Source organism: Mus musculus, chromosome 6, assembly GCF_000001635.26.
Source record: "Mus musculus strain C57BL/6J chromosome 6, GRCm38.p6 C57BL/6J".
NCBI lineage: Eukaryota > Metazoa > Chordata > Mammalia > Rodentia > Muridae > Mus > Mus musculus.
The window spans coordinates 28471181-28490487 of NC_000072.6; the positions used below are offsets into that span (position 1 = coordinate 28471181).

The 19307-nt window shown below is 44.2% G+C and overlaps 1 protein-coding gene across 2 annotated transcripts in view; it reads left to right on the top strand.

Annotated features, from left to right (window-relative positions):
- The first annotated feature begins 9156 nt into the window (after positions 1-9156).
- The window catches only part of Snd1 (staphylococcal nuclease and tudor domain containing 1), a 454826-nt gene continuing 444675 nt past the window's right edge, over positions 9157-19307 (top strand). The window contains exon 1 of one of the 2 annotated variants that reach the window (XM_006505142.3): positions 9157-9462. In XM_006505142.3, coding sequence (XP_006505205.1) covers positions 9385-9462 — 78 coding nt within the window. In that variant the 5' untranslated portion in view covers positions 9157-9384. The remainder of the gene's footprint in view (positions 9463-19307) is intronic. The other variant, NM_019776.2, reaches the window with a different exon arrangement.

Consider the following 19307-nt stretch of genomic DNA (forward strand, 5'->3'; position numbering starts at 1 on the left):
GAATAAGTATGAATAGAGTATGTATGGTAGAAGATACGTTTTAGAGGAACAAAGCATTAATTTATTTACTTTTGTATAGTGTGTATGTACATGTATGCATTCATGTGTACGTGTGGATATGAGCATGCATGCATGCATATGGGTGTGGAGGTCAGAGAACAGCCTGGAGTGTTCCTTGCTTGAGGCCGATCTGGAAACTTGACCAAGTGGTCTAGGCTAGACAGTCACCAATCTCCAGGGATCTGGTGTTTCACCCCCAGGTCACCAAGCCGGGATTACAAGTGTGTGCCAGCATGCCTATCTTTTTATGTGGGTTCTGGGAATCTGAACAGCTGGCACGGTAAGTGGTTCACCAGCTGAATCATTCCCAAGGTCCAGGAAGAACAACTCATAAGAACAGCATGGAGTGGGGAGTAGAGACAGGGATTTTCTGTGTAGCCCTGGCTATCCTGGAACTCACTCTGTAGACCAGGCTGGCCTCGAACTCACAGAGGTCCAACTGCCTCTGCCTCCCTTTAATCCTGTTGGGATTAAAGGTGTGTGCTACCACCACCCAGCAAGAACAATAAAAAAATTAGTTCCGTGGTTTCCAAAATTGGATCTCTAATCCTATTAACTATAAACCTATTAGCGGCAATGTTCGTGAGAGACAATTACATGGACAGTCTATGTGATGGCTGTGATGTGACCACACAGATAAGCACAGTGTCAGCACTGGGGATTCCAGATGTCCCCGAGGAGTCCCAGCTCTGCATGGACATGTATATGATAACAACAAATAAATTTGTCCCAGCAACAAGCATGACACAGATGACTGCTCTCAATTTCATGAAGTAGGAGAAGAAAATGTTGAGAATCAGGATTCAAACTTCTACACCAAGTGCTATATATGTGTCCTGAGAGTGACTAGTTTCACATGGAGTCCAGAACAAGATATGGTTGTGCAACTGGTTCAAAGTGCCCTGTAGACATTTTTGTCCCTTGGCAACACAATTCAGGAGACCCACTAGTACTTGACCTATCAGTGGCACATAGTCCTGCTATTGAGTGACTCTTACAGGGTCAGATAGGTGAATCATAGACCAGATTATTATAGTATTGCAACAAAGCCTCTAAAAATAGTGAACTATCATTAGTATGTCAATAAGCCCTGTAACTGAGCCTTAATCTGGACTAAATGCTTAACCTTGAACCACTAGATAATCATTTATCCTGAGCAGCCCATCATGTCCTGGGAACTATCTGACCAAGTAGACAATAATGGTAGTATCTATAGTGTCATTGTTTTATTAAATAAAACTCCACAAACGCATATATATGGTTGTGTCATAATGAGCCTTGAAGGCTCATTTGTGTGAAAGGGCTCCAGTGTTCCAAATCCCCATATTTACAGCACTGACTTCTCTTTCCTAGCTGCACTTATGAGTGAAAGAGAAAGAAAGGATTGAGGCCTGGCTCACCAGTGGCTGGAGTTGCCCACTCTCTTCTCTGGGAATTCCTGTAGGTCAGGGTTGAATATAAATCCATCACTCAGTTTTCAGAGCTTGGGTCAGTGTACTTAATTGATTATTTTGCATGAAAGGAGAAATAGCCAGATATTTAATTCTTTACCAATATTCTAAAACCCAAAGATTAGAATGGTAATGGCTAGATTCTTCAGGGTAGAATATATGCTCTGAATTACTGTTCCATACTGGTTGTTGTTTTTTTTCTATGATAGATGAAGTCTGAAAATGTCTTCTTAAACCTGGCTGTGTGTGAAATCTTCACAGAGCTAACTTTGTAAGTTCACTTCCATGGAATCTTTCCAATGCAATCCTATATTAAGATGAACTTGAGTAACCTTCCAGAATATGCTCAGAACAGCTTTTCTGGTAGAATGCCTACTAACAGGTGGGAGATTGGATAATGGAAAGCCATCAACTTAGGCTATTATATAAGAGAGAAATACACTTCCATATCACTTTTATATATTATATTATATAATTTAGTGTTTCTGTTGCAGTGAAGAGATACCATGACCTTATAAAGGAAACTCTTATAAAGGAAAACATTTAAGTTGGGGCTGGCTTACAGCTCAGAGGTTTAGTCTGCTATTGTCATTGTGGGAAACATGGCAGCATGCACACAGACATGGTGCTGGGGAAGGAGCTGAGAGTTTTTTACATTTCAATCTGCAGGCAGAAGTGAAAAGGACACTATGCTTAGCTTGAGCATCTGAGACCTCAAAGCCTGCCCCCACAGTGACACACCCACTCCAAAAGGCCACACCTACTTCAAAAGGCCATACCTCTTAATAGTGCCACTTCCTATGGACCAAGCATCCAAACACATGGGTCTATGTGGGCCATACCTATTCAAACCAACACAGTCACTACGTAATATAGTGACCTGTATTGGTTCATTTGTTTTAACAGCTAGCCTGCCCTGTGTGAAATTAAGATACACATGGTGTCTTGAGTTTAGGAAGAAATGGAGACACAGACTACTACAAGCAGGAGATAAGTAAAATCCATGTCCCAGTGAATTATTCCATGTCAAAAGTTATTCAATGACGGGTTGGAGAGGTGGCTTGTTGGTTAAGAGAACTTGCTGCTCTTGCAGAGAATCAGGGTTCAGTTCCCAGTAACCACATGGCAGCTTACAAATATCCAGTTCCAGAGGACCCAGCATCCTCTTCTGGCCTCTGTAGACACTAGCCACACACAGCCTACCTACATACATGCAGACAAGACTCTCATACACATAGAACATAAATAAATCACAAACTCTTCAATGATAACAGGTCTCACTGTAATCTCAGCTTCTGCTCTAAATATGCCTGACATCGATGGAAGGAAAAAGAGAAGTAAGACCATCTCTAACTCCTGTGCAGACACAAACCAACAGAAAACTTACTTTTCATTGCAGCCCAGCCAGACTGGCTCCAAACTCAGTATCCTTGAAGTCAACATTGACACTCAATATCCTGCCTCTACTTCCTGAGTGCTAAGACTACAGATGTGTGTGACCACATCCAATTTTATGCAGTGAGAGGGATCAAACTTAGGGTTTTGTGCACCTTGAGTAGGCACTGAACCAACTGAGCTGTATTCCCAGACTCCGTTTTGGTTGTTTTCTTTAGACAAAGTCTCTATTGCGTACGCTAGTCTGGAACTCACTGTGTGGCTCAGGCTGTCCTCAAATTCACAGTAACCCTCTTGCCTTAGCTTAGTGTTGAGATTACAGGAATGAGTCACCATACCTTGTTCTGGTATGCTTTATTAAAGAAAGCAGTGTGAGCCAAACAGGGGACATAATGTTACTGACTCATAGCAGCTTATTATAATAAAATTTATAGGCATGTTCAACCACTACACAAATAACTATAGTACGGGGAAGGATATGGGGCACATATTTTTCAAAGGGTCTGGGGATACAAAAGGAGAATTCATTTCTGGTTGGAAGGAATTGGGTGAACAAACACACTGGGGTAGAAAGCTGAGCGTATTTGAGTGAGTTCTAGTGTAGCTAGAACTATAGGAGCCACAGTGAACAACCCAAGGCAGTGGATCCCTGCTCTGTATTTTCCTTGAAGGCCTTTGAGGGAATCCGCCTTAGAAATGAGTCTTGGTCCAGAGACAGCAAGGTTCAGCTTTTAAAATCGGGAGAGCACGGGACCAGGATTCTACCTTGAAGAACGTATGAGATAGGGAATGAGCCAGAGTTCTAAGAAGGCAGAATAGAACAAAAGTCCAGTGTCGATGCCACTGTTAGTATCCATTCTTGGTTTCTTCTCCTTTGCCAAGCAAAATGACATCTTTGTTGCTTTTGCGGTGAGGAGAGGCCTTGCAAAAGGTATTTCCAAGAAAACAAATGCTTTCCTGATTTTTTTTTTTAAAGGGCAGCTATTTTTGGAACTGATCTTTCCTTCATCTTGCCTCCCCTTTTAGTTCCAGTGCTTGGAGCTGAAGCAGCTATTCTACAATTATAAAAGACAAGCCAAGAGAACTGCACGTTTTATTGACAAGACGGAGCCTCTAAACAGGTATTTCCAACTCCTTGATCTGTGAGAGAAAAGGTATGCTCATCTTGAAGTTAATACAGCTTGCTATTCTTTGGTGAAACCTTTGTAAATGAGTACTAATCATTGACTTCAGGTTCTAGGAATAGAGAGAAATGCCCAGGTTCCATCCTTGCTTGACCATCTTTAGTTAGAGACCCAGAACAATATACTTTTATTGTTGTCTGGAGATTTGCTTATGTTTTGGTCTTTAGAAATATGTATGGCATGCGGTCTACAGTGATAAAACTCAACAGTGCTCACAAGCCAATAGTTAGAGCATGAGTAACATATACAATTGTACAAGGAACTGAATGCCAGTCAGGAAAATGAAATGAAAATTGACTTTGCCACTAAATAGTAGTACGACTAGGTTCAAGGTTGACCAATTACAAGTTTTGTAACCATTACTCAAATCATATATATGATAGATGAAGTTTACACTATAAGGTTTGCAAAGTATTTATACTTCCAAGTTTAGGACAAATTGTATTTTTTCTTTGTTTGGAATTTTGAGACAGGATCTTGCTATGTATCCCTGACTAACCTAGCATTTGCCAAGTTGGCTTTGAATATGTATAACCCTCCTCTGTCTCCCAAGTGTTGGGATTTATAGGTGTGTGCTCCTATACTCTTTTCTCCTCCTCCTCCTCGTCCTCCTCCTCCTTCTCCTTCTGTTTTTTCGAGACAGGGTTTCTCTGTATAGTCCTGGCTGTCCTGGAACTCACTCTGTAAACTAGACTGGCCTCGAACTCAGAAATCCACCTGCCTCTGCCTCCCAAGTGCTGGGATTAAAGGCCTATGTCACCACTGCCTGGCCCCCCTTTTCTTCTTAAAAAGAAAAAAGACACTTTTATTAAAAACAAATTCTCCCTTAGTTTCCTTGAGACAAGATCTCACTCTGTACTTTAGACTAACTGGAAACTCACTATGAAACCCAGGCTGGCTTCTCATGCAGTCCTCTTGCCGTAGCCTCTTCAAAGAGGCAAGAGAAAGCATATCTAGCTTTCCTTTCCTTTTCTTCTTTCTTTAAAACAGGATTTGAGTTCTAACTCTAATGATACAAAGTAAAATTTTAGACTGATATGTAACACACACACACACACACACACACACACACACACACACAGGCCAAGAATGCTACTGCTACATGGATGCAATTCAAGGACTATGGAGGCTATGTTAGGAAAGTTCATAGTTTGAGGTTACCTTGGGATACTTGAGACCTTATCTCACAAATTAATTTAAGAAAAAAAAAGGACAACTTATGTTATTATGCACATTAACTAAGTTTGGGGTGCACGAGGCATATACAAACACTTTAAAGACTTAGATAAAAGATTCTGGTAGCAGTACATAAGTGCTGGCACAAGCCGGGCATGGTGGCGCATGCCTTTAATCCCAGCACTTGGGATGCAGAGGCAGGCGGATTTCTGAGTTCAAGGCCGGCCTGGTCTACAAAGTGAGTTCCAGGACAGCCAGAGCTACACAGAGAAACCCTATCTCAAAAAACCAAAACAAAAAAAAAAAAAACAAAAAAAACCCAAACCCCCCACCCCCCCAAAAAAAAAAAACAAAAAAAAAAACAAAACAAAAAAAAAACCCCAAAAAACCAAAAAACAGAAGTGCTGGCACTGGTTGAGGAGGTGATGGTGAGGCAATCCTAAGAACTAGAGGAAAGCTGGCCCTGCCACTTGTTTGCTGTGAGGTTGTCTGGCTGTGGAGGCGATGCTCCTGCATCCCTTTGCTCCGTAACTCTTGGGAGAGCCGGGTGGAGGTGGCGCATGTCTTTAATCCCAGTACTTGGGAGGCAGAGGCAGGCGGATTTCTGAGTTGGAGGCCAGCCTAGTCTACAGAGTAAAACAGGGCTACAGGCTACACAGAGAAACCCTTTCTCAAAAAACAAAAACAAAAACTCTTGGGAGAGCTGGCCCTGGGGTCGTGAGAGCTGGTTAACTGGCCTGGCTCCTTGCCTACTGCAGCATCCTTGCATCTTGTTTGGCCAACGAAGTAGAGTTGGCCCATATGACAGAAGGTAATGGTGAACCAGCCCTGAGGCTGTGAGAGCAGCAGCCCTTCACGGGATACAGCTTTTGGGAGAGTGGGCCCCCAGTCTTGGGCAGCGAGGTGGAGCTGGCTCTGCAGGCACCGGTGCTGGTGAGCAGGCTCTGAGGGTATGAGAGCAGGAGTGCTGCCCCTGCCTCCTGCTGACGGTGGCATTAAGTGGCCTAGCCAGAGCAGTGCTAGAGAGCTTGCCCTGGTGACTCAGATAAGGGAGAGCTGGTGTGTTGACCAGATTTGCTACCATCCAGGCCCAGATCCAGGGCTCTGAGATGGCCCACCCCCAAAATCTATATCATCTGGGAAGGGTTGGGACTCATAAAAGGGCCAATCCCACTGAAAGTTGCAGAATCTCCATGACACAGAGCAACAACAGGATAGCTGGGAGGAGTCCCCATGAAGATCCAACAATGATGGTGTCACAGAAGCCTCAGATCTTGAACCAGACAAATGGCTACTGTAATGAACACTTGCAAGTGAAGTTTATGTGGACAAAGGGATATACTGTGGGACACACTGTTCTCTCAGCTTCCAGGACGAGATGTTTTCTATACTTGGTTGTTTGTTTGTGTGTCTTTTATTTTGGATGGCTGCAGGGGCAAAGGGTGGATATGAGGGGACAGGGAGATGAGCAGGCCTGGGGTGCATGATATGAAACTCACAAAGAATCAATAAAAAGTTAACAAAAGAAAAAAAAGGTTCTGGTAACAGACAGCAAGATTAAAACTTAATCACCTAGCTTGATAGTGTGTGATACAATAGTTACCAGTCATGTGTATTAAATTAATTAAAGTTAATATTAAAAACTCCCTTCCTTAATTGCACGTGCAATACTGCAAGTTCTCATTAGCTACAGCTGGCTGGTGCCTCCCATGTTGGATAGGGCAGGAAGAGAACATTGCATCACTGCAGAAAGATCTAGACAATACTGAGCAAGCCTTTCCCTATAAGTCAATATACACTAAAACTACAAAAGAGGAGCACAAGTAGCTGAAAAGTAGTTCGGGGCCAGGTATGCTCTGCTAAGGAGCTGAAGTCTGGCCTGATGTTGAGGGACTGGCATGATTAGAAAGTGCCTTATGGTAAGAACAGCGGACTAGTGGTCTGGAGGACCGAAATGGGAGACAGCTGAACAGTGGACACAGAAGGCTCTTGCACAGCAGTGTCCACTGCATTCCCCCCCCCCCCCCCATGGGAAGCTTGTTAGAGAATTAAACATCTTTGTCTAGGTTATGGATTCTATAGACTTGGCAGAGGATGAGGTAGGTTTGTCTACCAGAGAAGCAGGTAGAGGCCTAAGATAAGATTATTTATGGTAGACAGTTGAGTTCATATCTTGACTCTGTCCCTTAAGATACTGACCTAGCACTGCTCACTAGATTTTTTTTCAAACTACATTTTTTATGTATATGTTATATATATCTGTGTGTGTATGCAAGCATCACATGTCACAGTTTGCCTGAGAGGTCAGAGGATAGCTTGCAGGACTTGGTTTTCTTCCTCCACCATGTGGGTCCCAGGGACTGAACTCGGGTTATCTACCTTGCAATGCAATCAACTTTACCTGTTGGAGCCCTTTGAGATTCCTATTCACTTAAAAATAAACAGACAGAAAACAAAACATCAATGCTCTCCTTTGAAGAAACAGATCATATGGACTTTGTAGGCTTGTCTTAAGGACTAACATATTCTTCAGGGAAAAAGTATTTAACAGGCAGTGTATACTGTGCATGTTCATGCTCCACGTAATTTGGTTGTTAGGACTGACTAGTAGGATCAATGGTTGTGTAGAAATAGAAAATTAGTACAAGCAAAAGAGAATTAACTGGCTGAGTAGGGGGGAAAGGACAGTAACTATGATCAGAAAATGAGATGTTTGGAATTAGTTTCAACTGCTTCAACTATCCTGGAGAGAGTGGCTACACTGTTGCAAAGGTCAAATTCACTAAAGATGAGGTCTTAGAGCTGAGCTACCAGTGTACTGGGCAACCCCTCAAAATTGTTTTATATATGTGTGTGTGTGTGTGTGTATCTATCTATAAAGATCCGTTTTCTCTTTTGAATAGGGTGAATTCGTGGTACAGACTTGGCTTTGGAGCTATAGGAAGATGCTGACCCCAAAACTTGACCCTGATTTGAGACATGCGTGACTACTCAAACTTCTTAAAACAGGCTATAGTGGAAGTAGTGTCTTTAGCGTAGGTCCAGGTTTTATTATTAAATAATACATACAAGAACCTGTGCTCTAAAACGGGGCACTCCAAGACCATAAATTCTCCCTGAATATCCACTTGAATATGGCTTTCCTGATCCACCTCGAGCTGAGATTAGCAGTGAGTTAGGACTGTCTCCCGCTCAGCCCTGGGATGGCAAATCCCAAGGTTTTTCCTAACCTCAGTTGGAGCAGGAGGGAAGGAGCCGAAAAACGAGGCTATTCTCAGTGTGCAGGACGAGTCATCCTCTAAGAGATGCTTATTGCTTCCATCAACAAACATGAGCGGAACTCACAAGCACTAAACCCCAGTGATACTCCGGACCACCGGGAGATTCGCGGCCACATTCCGGGTCAAGACTAACATCAGCAGGTTACCCAATGGCGGCGACTTTCAAAAGTTTCCTCTGCTTTGCGGAGGTGAAACGTCAGAACTCTGAGAGCAGTAAGGTTCCTTTGGGACGGCCCCAGGCCCTTGTCGTCCAGTTCCGGTGTCCAGCTCCGTACACGTGGGCGCTTTGCCGCTTGAGGGGCGGGGCAGGAGCAGAACCTCCGCTGGAGGGCGAGGCCCGCCCCGCCTTCGGGGCTCCCATGGCTCCCCGCGCACCACTGCCAGATGCTGACGTGTCCTTTCCTTCCCACTACACCTCCCGACACCACCTTCTCAAGACTTCCCCGGAAGTCCCGCCTCAAAACCATCCCGTCACCGCAAATCAGCTCTTTCAGCGCTTCCTGGAGCTCCGCACCCGTTTTGGGACCAAAGGGCGGAGCTTCATAAAGAGAGTGCCTATTGGCTTGAGTTCCAGCGGGTTCTGGACGCTAATTGGCTAGAGGGCGGTGGCGCTCTGGCACGCTTGCGCGGCGAGTAGAACGTGTGGCGGCGGCGGAGATCGCGTCTCCTCTTTTGCTCCCAGTCCCGCTGGTGTTCTAGTGTGCGCCTGGCGCTTCTGTCCAGCCCACCGACGGTAGCCTGTCGCCTGCCTGCTCCTTGTCGCTGCAAGCGCCGACACCCACCCTGACACTTCCAGTCCGGCCGGCCGCCCCACTCGCTGCCTTTCCAGCTCCACACATGGCCTCCTCCGCGCAGAGCAGCGGCTCCTCCGGGGGACCCGCGGTCCCCACCGTGCAGCGGGGCATCGTCAAGATGGTGAGAGCGGGACCCTGGACCCGGACCCCTCTGCTGCTTTGGAGCAGGAGCCAGGCATTGACTTCCTTCTCTCCCGTCAGCCTGCATGGTCTCAGTTTGCTTTTCCTCTGCCCCTTCCTCACTCTCCACCTACTCTCCGAATCTTCACCAGGCAGAACCCGAGAACGAACTTATCTTGACTTTTGCCTCCCGGGCAACCTGTCCATGATTCGCTCGCTGTGATTTTCGTGGGTCGCGGCTTTCGGAGCCCCTACCTGTTTACCAGAAGCAGGTCTATTACCGGTTCATTAACGGAGATAGTTCACGGATAGTTACTCCCATCCCCCTCTTTCTGTCCATTTTGACATATGCCGATTAGTTCGCAGTTTCTCTAGATCCGGACATCTTTTCCTGGAACCCCGGGAGTGCTTGGCTGTCACGAAGCTTGTCTCTGTCCACTGACTCACTTATTCACCCAAAGTTTTCTCAACTCTTTCCCCCTTTTATCTCAATGTCTAGTTTCTAGGCCTGGAAGCTCCTGATTTTCGTGTATTTTTAAATTAAAAATTTAGCCTGGCAGGGATCTTATACTAAGTAGCATTTCTTCACTTCTTAAGGACAAGGAGCCTGTTTTTAAAGAGAGTAACTAACTTGCCTTAAGGGCACATGGCGGTTTGGAGTGGAGCCAATAATAAGAGTCCAGGTGTTCTGATTCCCTGTGTAGGGTTCTTATTATAGATCCTGCTCACTTACCTTTGCTTTCTTTATTCGGAATTTTGAATTCCATCACCTCCACTTCCACACTAATTTTGTAGCATAAGTTCTGTTCTATTTCTTATATTGTTTCTCCTTTTTTTCCTCCCACATCTTGAGGTCTGACATTTCTCGTTTGTTAACAGATTTTTCTGTTTAAGATGGCTGTGATCTTTTCGATTGCTTTTCATATTGTAACTCCAACGACTTTTCTCTCCAGAGTGGAAGACAGTTTCCCCAGAGAGCCAGTTTTTGAAACTTTTTTTGTTTTTGCTGTCCCTGTTGTCTTTCTCAGGATTAATATACTCTGCAGGGGGATCCGGGGAGATGGCTCAGTGGATACAGGTGCTTGCTGCTCAGTCCTGAGGACCCCGGTTCGCATCTTCACGGCACACATTAAAGCTGGACGTGGCTGTTCCACTGCCTGGAACCTTTGTGCTGCACGTGGCGCTGGTGGACCCTGGGCTTTTGCTGTTCCACCAGCCTAGCTAAAAATATCAGGCTTCGGGTGCATTGAGAGAGAGAGACCTTTTCTCAAGTGGGTGAAGAGCAGTAGAGGAAGGCACTGATATGGATGCTTTCCTGTGCTCCAGCATCTTTGGCCCTCTGCATGGGTGTTCAGGCACAGGTTCCCTATCAGGCACCCACATATGTGTGCACACATGGACACCCTTTTTAATTATTTAATGTGATCACACTGTCACTCTTTTCACACACACCAGAAGAGGGCATTGGATCCCATTACAGATGGTTGTGAGCCACCCTGTGGTTGCTGGGATTTGAACTCAGGACCTCTGGAAGAACAGTCTGTACTCTTAATGCTGAGCCATCTCCCCTGCTCCACATGCACACTCTTGAACATGAATATTCTGCCGCTTGTGTGTGAGGTTCTTGAGATATTCAATATTGCCCTTTTGCCTTTCTATTTATATCTAGACAGTCAGAATTCATTAGATTCAATGAGTAGGGAGTTTCCAGGGTCCGTGTTTTCTCTCTGAAATTTTGACTCTTGAAAGGATTTTCCTGAACTGCTTCCTCTTTCCTTGCCCTTTTCATTGGTACCAGTCTTCTCTTCATTATAGGAACAGAGTGTCACTTAGCTGTCTGGTGTGGTGTTACTGGCCTGCAGTAATTTTTTTTTTTTTTTTTAGTTTTCTTGCTAGGGCTTGACTTTTTCTTAAAGGTCTCTTTTGTAGGAAAGAGGCTATAGGAAGCCTCCAGGGTATCTGGGTTCTCTGAGGTGACTTCCTTTTCACGGATAACAATCCCCTGAGGAGACTGTATTATCAGCGGTCACTGTCACATTTTCAAGTGGGTTCTCTCTATATATTATCTCATCTAGAAAGTGATGTCTAAGCTGAGGTTTTGATAGGCTAACTTACCCAGACAGGTACCTTTTTATTAGTAAGAAGAAGTAGAGCTGAAACTTGAACCCAGGGCTGCCTGCCACCACACACACCAGTGTAAACCATGCTGTGAGGCCTCCGAGTCTATGACTCCGGGGTATGACTTTCTGGCATAAAGGGTGGGGCCAGTGATGCAAGACCACAAATTACAAGTGAAGCTGACTGTAATTGGGTTGAGAAAAGATTAGATGCTGTTCCATGACTTGTTGGTTGCTGCTGTCGTGGTTGTGTGACTTCATTTGGTGCTTATGGTTGCTATGTGCTTAGGGGTGTTTTGTTGTATGGTCTTTAAGAGTCAGTGATTTGAGCAGTCTGTAGCAGGCATGGACTGCCACATGACCTGACCACATTGCAGGGGTTGGGTGGGTGAGTTCCCGCAGCAGATTTGTGCCAGGCTTAGGAGCCTTGTCTGGAATGAAGAATTGACCAATGGCAGACTGCTCCCTGAAGCTCTTCCACTAAGCAAAGTTGTATTTTCCTGGAGAGTAGTCATTTCCAGTGGTATTTAGGAGCTGCTTTGTGAGAAATCTGCACAGGAGGGTGGAGCTTGTTTCCAGGAAAGAGAGCAAGAAGCAGGTTGATAAGTTAGAAAGCGGGTGCTGCTTTCTTTTGCCATTTGGAAGGGTGAAGAAATTGGAACACCGAATAAGCAAAGATGTGCTTTTGAGTGGAGCATTCATCTTACTGTGGACTGGGTTGATCTGAGGGTCAGAAATGGTTGAAGGTGGAGACTTTGCAGTGAGAAGGAATAGTTTTCTCTCTCCCTCTGACTCTCCTTCTCTCTCTCTCTCTGGTGTTGTGGGACTATAGTCTATCTCTTCTGGTCTCTGAGATCTAAGTTTAAAAGACTCTTTTAAACTAGCACTTAAAACAGTGACTGTTGAGCCAGTGGCTGTGTGCGCTGACTGGATTGGGGGAGAGTTTATTCTGGAGTATCCTTAAGGAGGAAGTGGACAATAAGTGACACAGTGTTTTAGACCAGTCGTGTTAATAAAAAATTCTCAGGTTGAGGGAAAAATGAACATAGATTTCTGTGTTTTGAGTTGGAATAAGATCAGCAAAGATGCAGGTGGGTAAGATACAGCTTGGGTAATTAAACATCTCTGTCAAATCAGATCTTTTTCTGGAAACCCCTGATACTCTCAACTCTGGTTTCCTTTGACTGCTTCACTGGATGTCCCTTTAGCCATGACAGAACGTTGTCTACTGTTGTTATAGAGGTGACGTTCTGTCACCCGATTTGGTGGCTGCCTAGAAAAGGCTTTTCTCTGGCTTTACTGACCAAGTTTCCTTTATGTATTGGGGATGGCACCTTCTGTGACTTTCCATTTTTCTATGAAATTTGGTATTTTGGGTATCTCCTGACAGGCTCACATGACAGCTTGGCTTTCACAACTATAGATGAGGCACATTCTTCAGCCTTCTGTGCCTGTTGCCAGCAGACACGGGCGTGGTTTACCTTATTGTGCTTTTGATGTGGAAGGCCTAAAGGTTGAATTGTCCCACACTTACTCCCTCTTAAGAGGAAAGAACCCTCTGTCAGTCTTCATGGTTTTATACATCAACTCTGTTTCTCAGTGTTGACTAAGACAAAGGGACACCTAAAAGGCAGAGTGACCATAGTTTAATATAGACATAGGAGTCATGCTGCTGATTTGTTGTAAGGAATAAATTTCCTCCCTGGTAGCTTTGTGGGACTTTCTTTGAAGTGTAAGCTGTAGGAGATTCGTCCTATAATTCAGTTTGTTATATGTAGGTATATTTTAGCCCTCTGAGCTAAGAGGGTGTTCCTTTTGAGATTTGAGTGAGGACAGAGTAGTCTGTTTATGTTGTTGGCTTGCTTGTTTTTTTTTTTTTTTTTAAATACAAGAGTCTAATGTGTAGGCTGTCTTCAAACTCCTTTTACCTCAGACTACCAATCTTCCTGCCTCCACCTTCCTAGCGCTGGGATTACAAGCCTGTGCTACACAGCCAGCTTTTGATTTTCTTCTTTCTGTGTGTGCTTAATTTTATGTAGAGACAAACAAAATGTTTAAGTAGCCTAAACTACTTAAAATACCATTCAAAAGTGTAAGGTAGGCCAGTCTCTTAGAGGGGCCATGGGCACAGAAGCAGAATAAGATCGACTTCCATGGAGAGAAGTTGTGCATGGTAGCTTTCAATCAAGACGAGTAAAGGAACACGAAGTTATTCTTGTGTCTTGAACACTTGCTGAAATCTTTGAGTGAAAACAAAGCATCCATCTGGTTCCAGTTTTGCTGACAGTAGTGCTGCCATGTAACTAAAGAAATAGAATAAGAAATAATCATATTTCCTTTTTTTTTTTTTTTTTTTGAGACAGATCTCATTGTGAAGCACTATAGTGACCAAGCTGGCCTCAAACTTGTGGCATTCCTGCTTTAGCCTCCTGAGAGCTGGGAATGTGGGTGTGTGTGCCCCTGTGCTGGGCTTTGTGATAGTTCTTCTTCTGTTGAACTGCTATTTATTGCACATCTACTGCTCATCAAGCTCTGTCTGGTCACTGGGTGCCTATCCCGTGCGTGTCTCATGGAGGAGTCAGTAAAGAAGGGAATAAGTAAGCATGGGAAGAGAGGAGAGTGAATTCACATAGTGGGCCAGAACAGAGTGGTGGGGAGCAAGAGAGGATTGATTCCTTAAATAGTGTGTTTAGGACAGAATTCTCTCAGTTGGCGTTTGCACTGAGATGTGGACATCATAGAGCCAACCAGAGGGAAGTGTTTCCAGTAGGGGGAACGACAAGTGCAGAGCCCGTGGGGTTTCCACTGATCATTGTTCTCCAGTGTTTTGACAGTAGTTCTTCAGTGTCTTTAAGTTCAGTACCCACACAGATGGTGTGGATTTAACATGAGTTACTGCATAACGCGTGTTTAAGGATGATAAAAGGAACAGTCAGTAGGGGTAGTCATTGCTCTCTGGTATCCTGGTGAGATCAGTAACTTGATAGGCTACTGAATAAATGTATGGAATGAGTGGCTGGCAGAAAATATCTTTGTCTTAGTTATGTGTTTGTTTCTTTTAGGACCAAGAGTCAGGCTTTTCTGACGTCTTATGATTTAGTCCTGTATTTCCAAGTCTTCCTGTGGTGGGTATATGGATGGAAATAAAAGCCAACGCAGACTCAATTAAGACTTAAACGGTGTCTGTAACTGTCGGTGTATGTATTCTAAGCAGGTTCAGCAAGAGTTTAGTAGTGTCTGTCACTGCTGTTTTGTTAGCGTTGGTTTTTCGTGGTGTTGAATGCTGCTAAGGGTTGCTTTCATGACTCTTTAACCTAGTAAGCTTTAGCTGTTAATGTCAGCAAAGAACACAGTAGCATGCCTCAGCTCAAACTAATGGTGGGGGCCAGGTGGTGGTGGTGGTGGTGTGGGTGGTGGTGTGGGCTGGGGTGGAGCTGGCTGGAGCATGGCTGGGCTCATTAGGCTGGCTAGGTTTGGGCTTTGGAGGCCAGTGCCAAGTGCTTGTGATAACTGGACAAATGACTCAATGAAGTTGATATGCTAGCTTACATGAAGTGTGATATGAAGCTATTTTAGTTTACACTTGAACATTCAAAAGAGAAAATTGTCTTGAATTTTAAAAATTGCATAGGGGGTTCTGTGTGTTCTGGTGTAAACTCGTTTCATGGCCCAGGCTAGCTAGCAAGGTGATTTTTTTCTTCTTGGAAACAAGTCATATAGCATGACCCAGGTTGACCTCAAACTTGTGTCTCTCTTCCTCAGCCTGCTGAGTGCTAGAATCCCAGGGCTGGACCCTGTGGGCTGCAGTGTTTTACTAAGGTCCTCCTGAGTGGATGAGGCTTTTCAGTATTGCTGGAAATGGGTACATACCCGCTTTCTGTTGCTGCTGCTTCCTCTCTTGGGAGATTGACATATGCTTTTTGTTTTTACAGCAGAAACTGATGCTGAATCACAGTCTGTGAGCGTTGGATGCAGATGGAGAGTTGTGGGATTTCACTGACTGTCAGGGAGCCTTAATATGATAGTTAATGTGTTTCTCACTTAGTTTTAGTGATTCAAAAATGAACAGTAGCTTCAGTTGGCTTTTATGTTTTAAATTAGGCAGTTAGGCAACTTGTAGGGAACTTAATGAAGTTTTGGTTTCATTTTCAGGTGCCATTTAAAAAGTGTGTGTGTGTGTGTGTGTGTGTGTGTGTGTGTGTGTGTTTGGGGGGGCGGTGGCGGGAGAGAGAGGGGAGCTCATAGGCCTGGGAGCCGGGAGACCAAAGCTTCGGCCTGCATGCGTTCCTTTTGGTTTTTCTTCTGAATGATGCTCTTGCGTAAGACTTTAGACTCAACTTACCTCCAGAGTGACTCATTGTTTTACACATCTTCTAGTCCCATAAAGCTGTGATTACACGAGAGGCAGTTGTATTTTCTTCAGTCACACTGAAACAGAGCTGAGAAACAGAATACCTTATGGCAGGCTTGACTCTGAATTGTGCTTCTCCCACAACAAGCATGCTTTCTGTTGTCTGCTTTTTTATAACAACAACAACTTTCTTTGGAGGTGGATTAGTTGAAATACAGCATTTTAGTATGGAAGATTAAAGAGTGTGAATTAGACTAGACTGTATGATTAGAATGTAGTATGGCTAGAGATTGGGTAGAGGGACGGAGGGACTGGGCTGCTCAGTAATCAGGATAACAGGTGGGAATGGTTGCTTCTGCGTGGGCTATATCCATTCAGTCCCCCGTCTATTTCTGAATGCCTTCCCTTTTCCTGGAGCAGTAGGCCTTGATTTGTGAAGGTAAGGAGAAGTGAGAGCTTGAGCAGTACTTCGTGAGAAGAGTCTGCTTTTGTCTAATTCTTAACTGAGGGACTCTTTTGCCTGGAGGTCAGCTCTTATTTTTGTAGACATTTTCCACTTTCATTGTATGTATGGGAAGTATCTTTATCTGTTTTTTTTCTTATCCTTGGGATTGACTCTGAAGTCACATGTTGGCTAGGAATGCCTGCCTTGAGGTACATTTCCAACCCACTTTCAGCCGTCTACTCCTAGTACTTCCTGTCATGGTTTCTTTTCAGTTTCAGTGTTCTTACTGTGTATATGTTTATTTACTTATTCTCACTACGTTCTCCAGTCTGTCTAGTCCTAATCTCTTGGATTATGGGTAGGTGCCACCTTGCTGGATTTCAGTTTTTGATTTTAAATAGAAAAATTTAGAGAAAGTAAATCCTGGTTTTCTAACCAGGTCATTGTGGGGAGACCACCTGGGAGAGCCATTGAATTAACATCTAGGAGAGTCCTGAGAATCTGTGCTTACAAAAGCCAGCCAGCCATTCCTGGGTGATTCTGAGAGGCTCAGTTTGGGATAGGACTGGAACTGGCATTTGGGACCCACTGATTTGCTTAACTTCTGAGGTTGTTATGCCAAGATTGGGGTTGAGCGTGCCTGGATTTTATGAGGGAAGATAGAGAATTCTCTTTTGGTATTCATTTTGATGGCTCCCAGGACCCTGTCAGATCTGATTCCTGGGTCACCACTGACAGCTGAGAAATTGTTTTATATGCCTGATTTAGGCCATATGCTCCTTTTAACACTCATCTGCCACTTTTCCTTGTATTTGCATAGATTCCTGAGATCTTCCTATCACTTGGCACCGGTACCCTGGCACATTATTGCTACAGAATTCCTTAGTGTCATTTACCCATATGACAACTTTGAGTTCCTCACTTTCTGTTCTTGGAACCTGGAAGTTCCCTCTCCTTTTTTTTTTTTTTTCCTTTCTTTCTGTTTTTTTCTCCCTACCCCCCTTTCAGAGGGTATCTTTTATCCCAGGCTGTACTGAGGATAATCATTAACTTTGGGTCTTGTTTCCTCTAACCACTCATGGTTTATGCAGTGCTTGGGGTCAAATCCCCACATTCATGCATGCTGGACAAGCACTCTGCCATCAAGCCATAGTCCCAGCTCCCTCCCTCCCTCCCTCCCTCCCTCCCTCCCTCCCTCCCTCCCTCCCTTCCTCCCTCCCTTCCTTCTTGATTGAGACAGGGTTTTTTTTATTTTTTTTTTAAGATTTATTTATTTATTATATGTAAGTACACTGTAGCTGTCTTCAGACACTCCAGAAGAGGGCGTCAGATCTTGTTACAGATGGTTGTGAGCCACCATGTGGTTGCTGGGATTTGAACTCCGGACCTTCGGAAGAACAGTCGGGTGCTCTTACCCACTGAGCCATCTCACCAGCCTGAGACAGGGGTTTTTTGTGTATTCCCTGGCTATTCAGGAACTTGTTCTGTAGACAAGGCTAACCTTGAACTCAAGAGACCCATCTACCTCTGCTTTAATGCTGGACTCAAAGGTGTGGCCATCACACCTGCCTTATTCTTGAGCGCCTCTCTTTGTCTCAACTGTAGAGGGCAGGGCCAACACCTGGGATTTAGTAACTACTTTGTCATTTGCTTGGATGTTTTAATATTTCAGTACCTATAGATCAAGTGGACCTTTTGGAGTTTTGCTGTTACCCGCTTTATCTGCAGAGAACTTTGTGACAAGGAAAAGTTATGACTTCCAAACTTACAGTGACCAGCAGAGAGGTCAGATCTATCTTGTTCTTACTGGTAGGCACACAGGGCCTCTGCTTTTTCCGTTTCTTGGCTAATAAGGTGGAAGTATATGATTATTGTGACATAAGAGATAACTGTCTATATTTCTCCACATGATCCTCCTAAAATCCTTGTAATTTCGGGCCTGTGAGATGGTCTTGTTGCCATGCTTGATGATGTGAGTTCAACCCCCAAGTCCCAGATGGTGACAGGAAGAGCTGACTTCTGCAAGTTGTCCTGTGACTACTGCACTTTCACCTTACACACACACACACACACACAAGTCCCACATGGTGACAGAACTGACTTCTGCAAGTTGTGCTGCCACTACTACACTTTTACTTTAGTGTGTGTGCACATGTGCACACTTAGAATATGAGAGAAAACATTTGCTGTTTGTCTTTGGGTCTGCCTTGTTTTGCTTAACATAATTTCTAGTTCCATCCACTTTCCTCCAGATGTCATGATTTTATTTTTATTTTTTTATGGCTGAATTAAATTCCACTGTGTATATAATTCATTTTCCTTAGCCATTCATCTGTGAATGTATAGGTAAACTGGTTCCATTTCTTAGAATAGTGCAGCAATAAATGTGAATGTACAAATGTTTGTGTGGTGTGTTGACTTAGAGTCATTTGGGCATGTAATCAAGAGTGGTGTATCTGGGTCGTACGGTGCTTTGAAGAACTGATGTACAAGATGGCTCCACTCGTGGCCCACCAGGTGTGGGTAAGGATTCTTTCCCCATATCCTGGCTATCTTTTTTTTCCTTAAGTTTTCTTTTTGAAAACGATTTATTTTATCTTTATGTGATGTGTGTGGGTCTGTGCATGTGTGTGCTGGGGCCCTGGAGGTCAGAAGAGGGTGTCAGATATCCTTGGAAATAGAGTTACTGGCTCTCTGATGTGAGTGCTGGAGCAGGAATAAGCAAACACTCTTAACTACTGAGCCATCTCTCCAGAATCCCTTACCCACTTTTGATACAGGGTCTCATGTGGCCTAGGCTGGTTTTGAACTAGCTATGTAGCTGAGTCTCATGCTGGGTTTTGTTGCACCTTTAAGGCAAGAAAAGTATGTTCAATCATTAGAAATCTATGCTGTGCACATTAGAATGGTCTGGTACCTGGCTTCAGAACTAG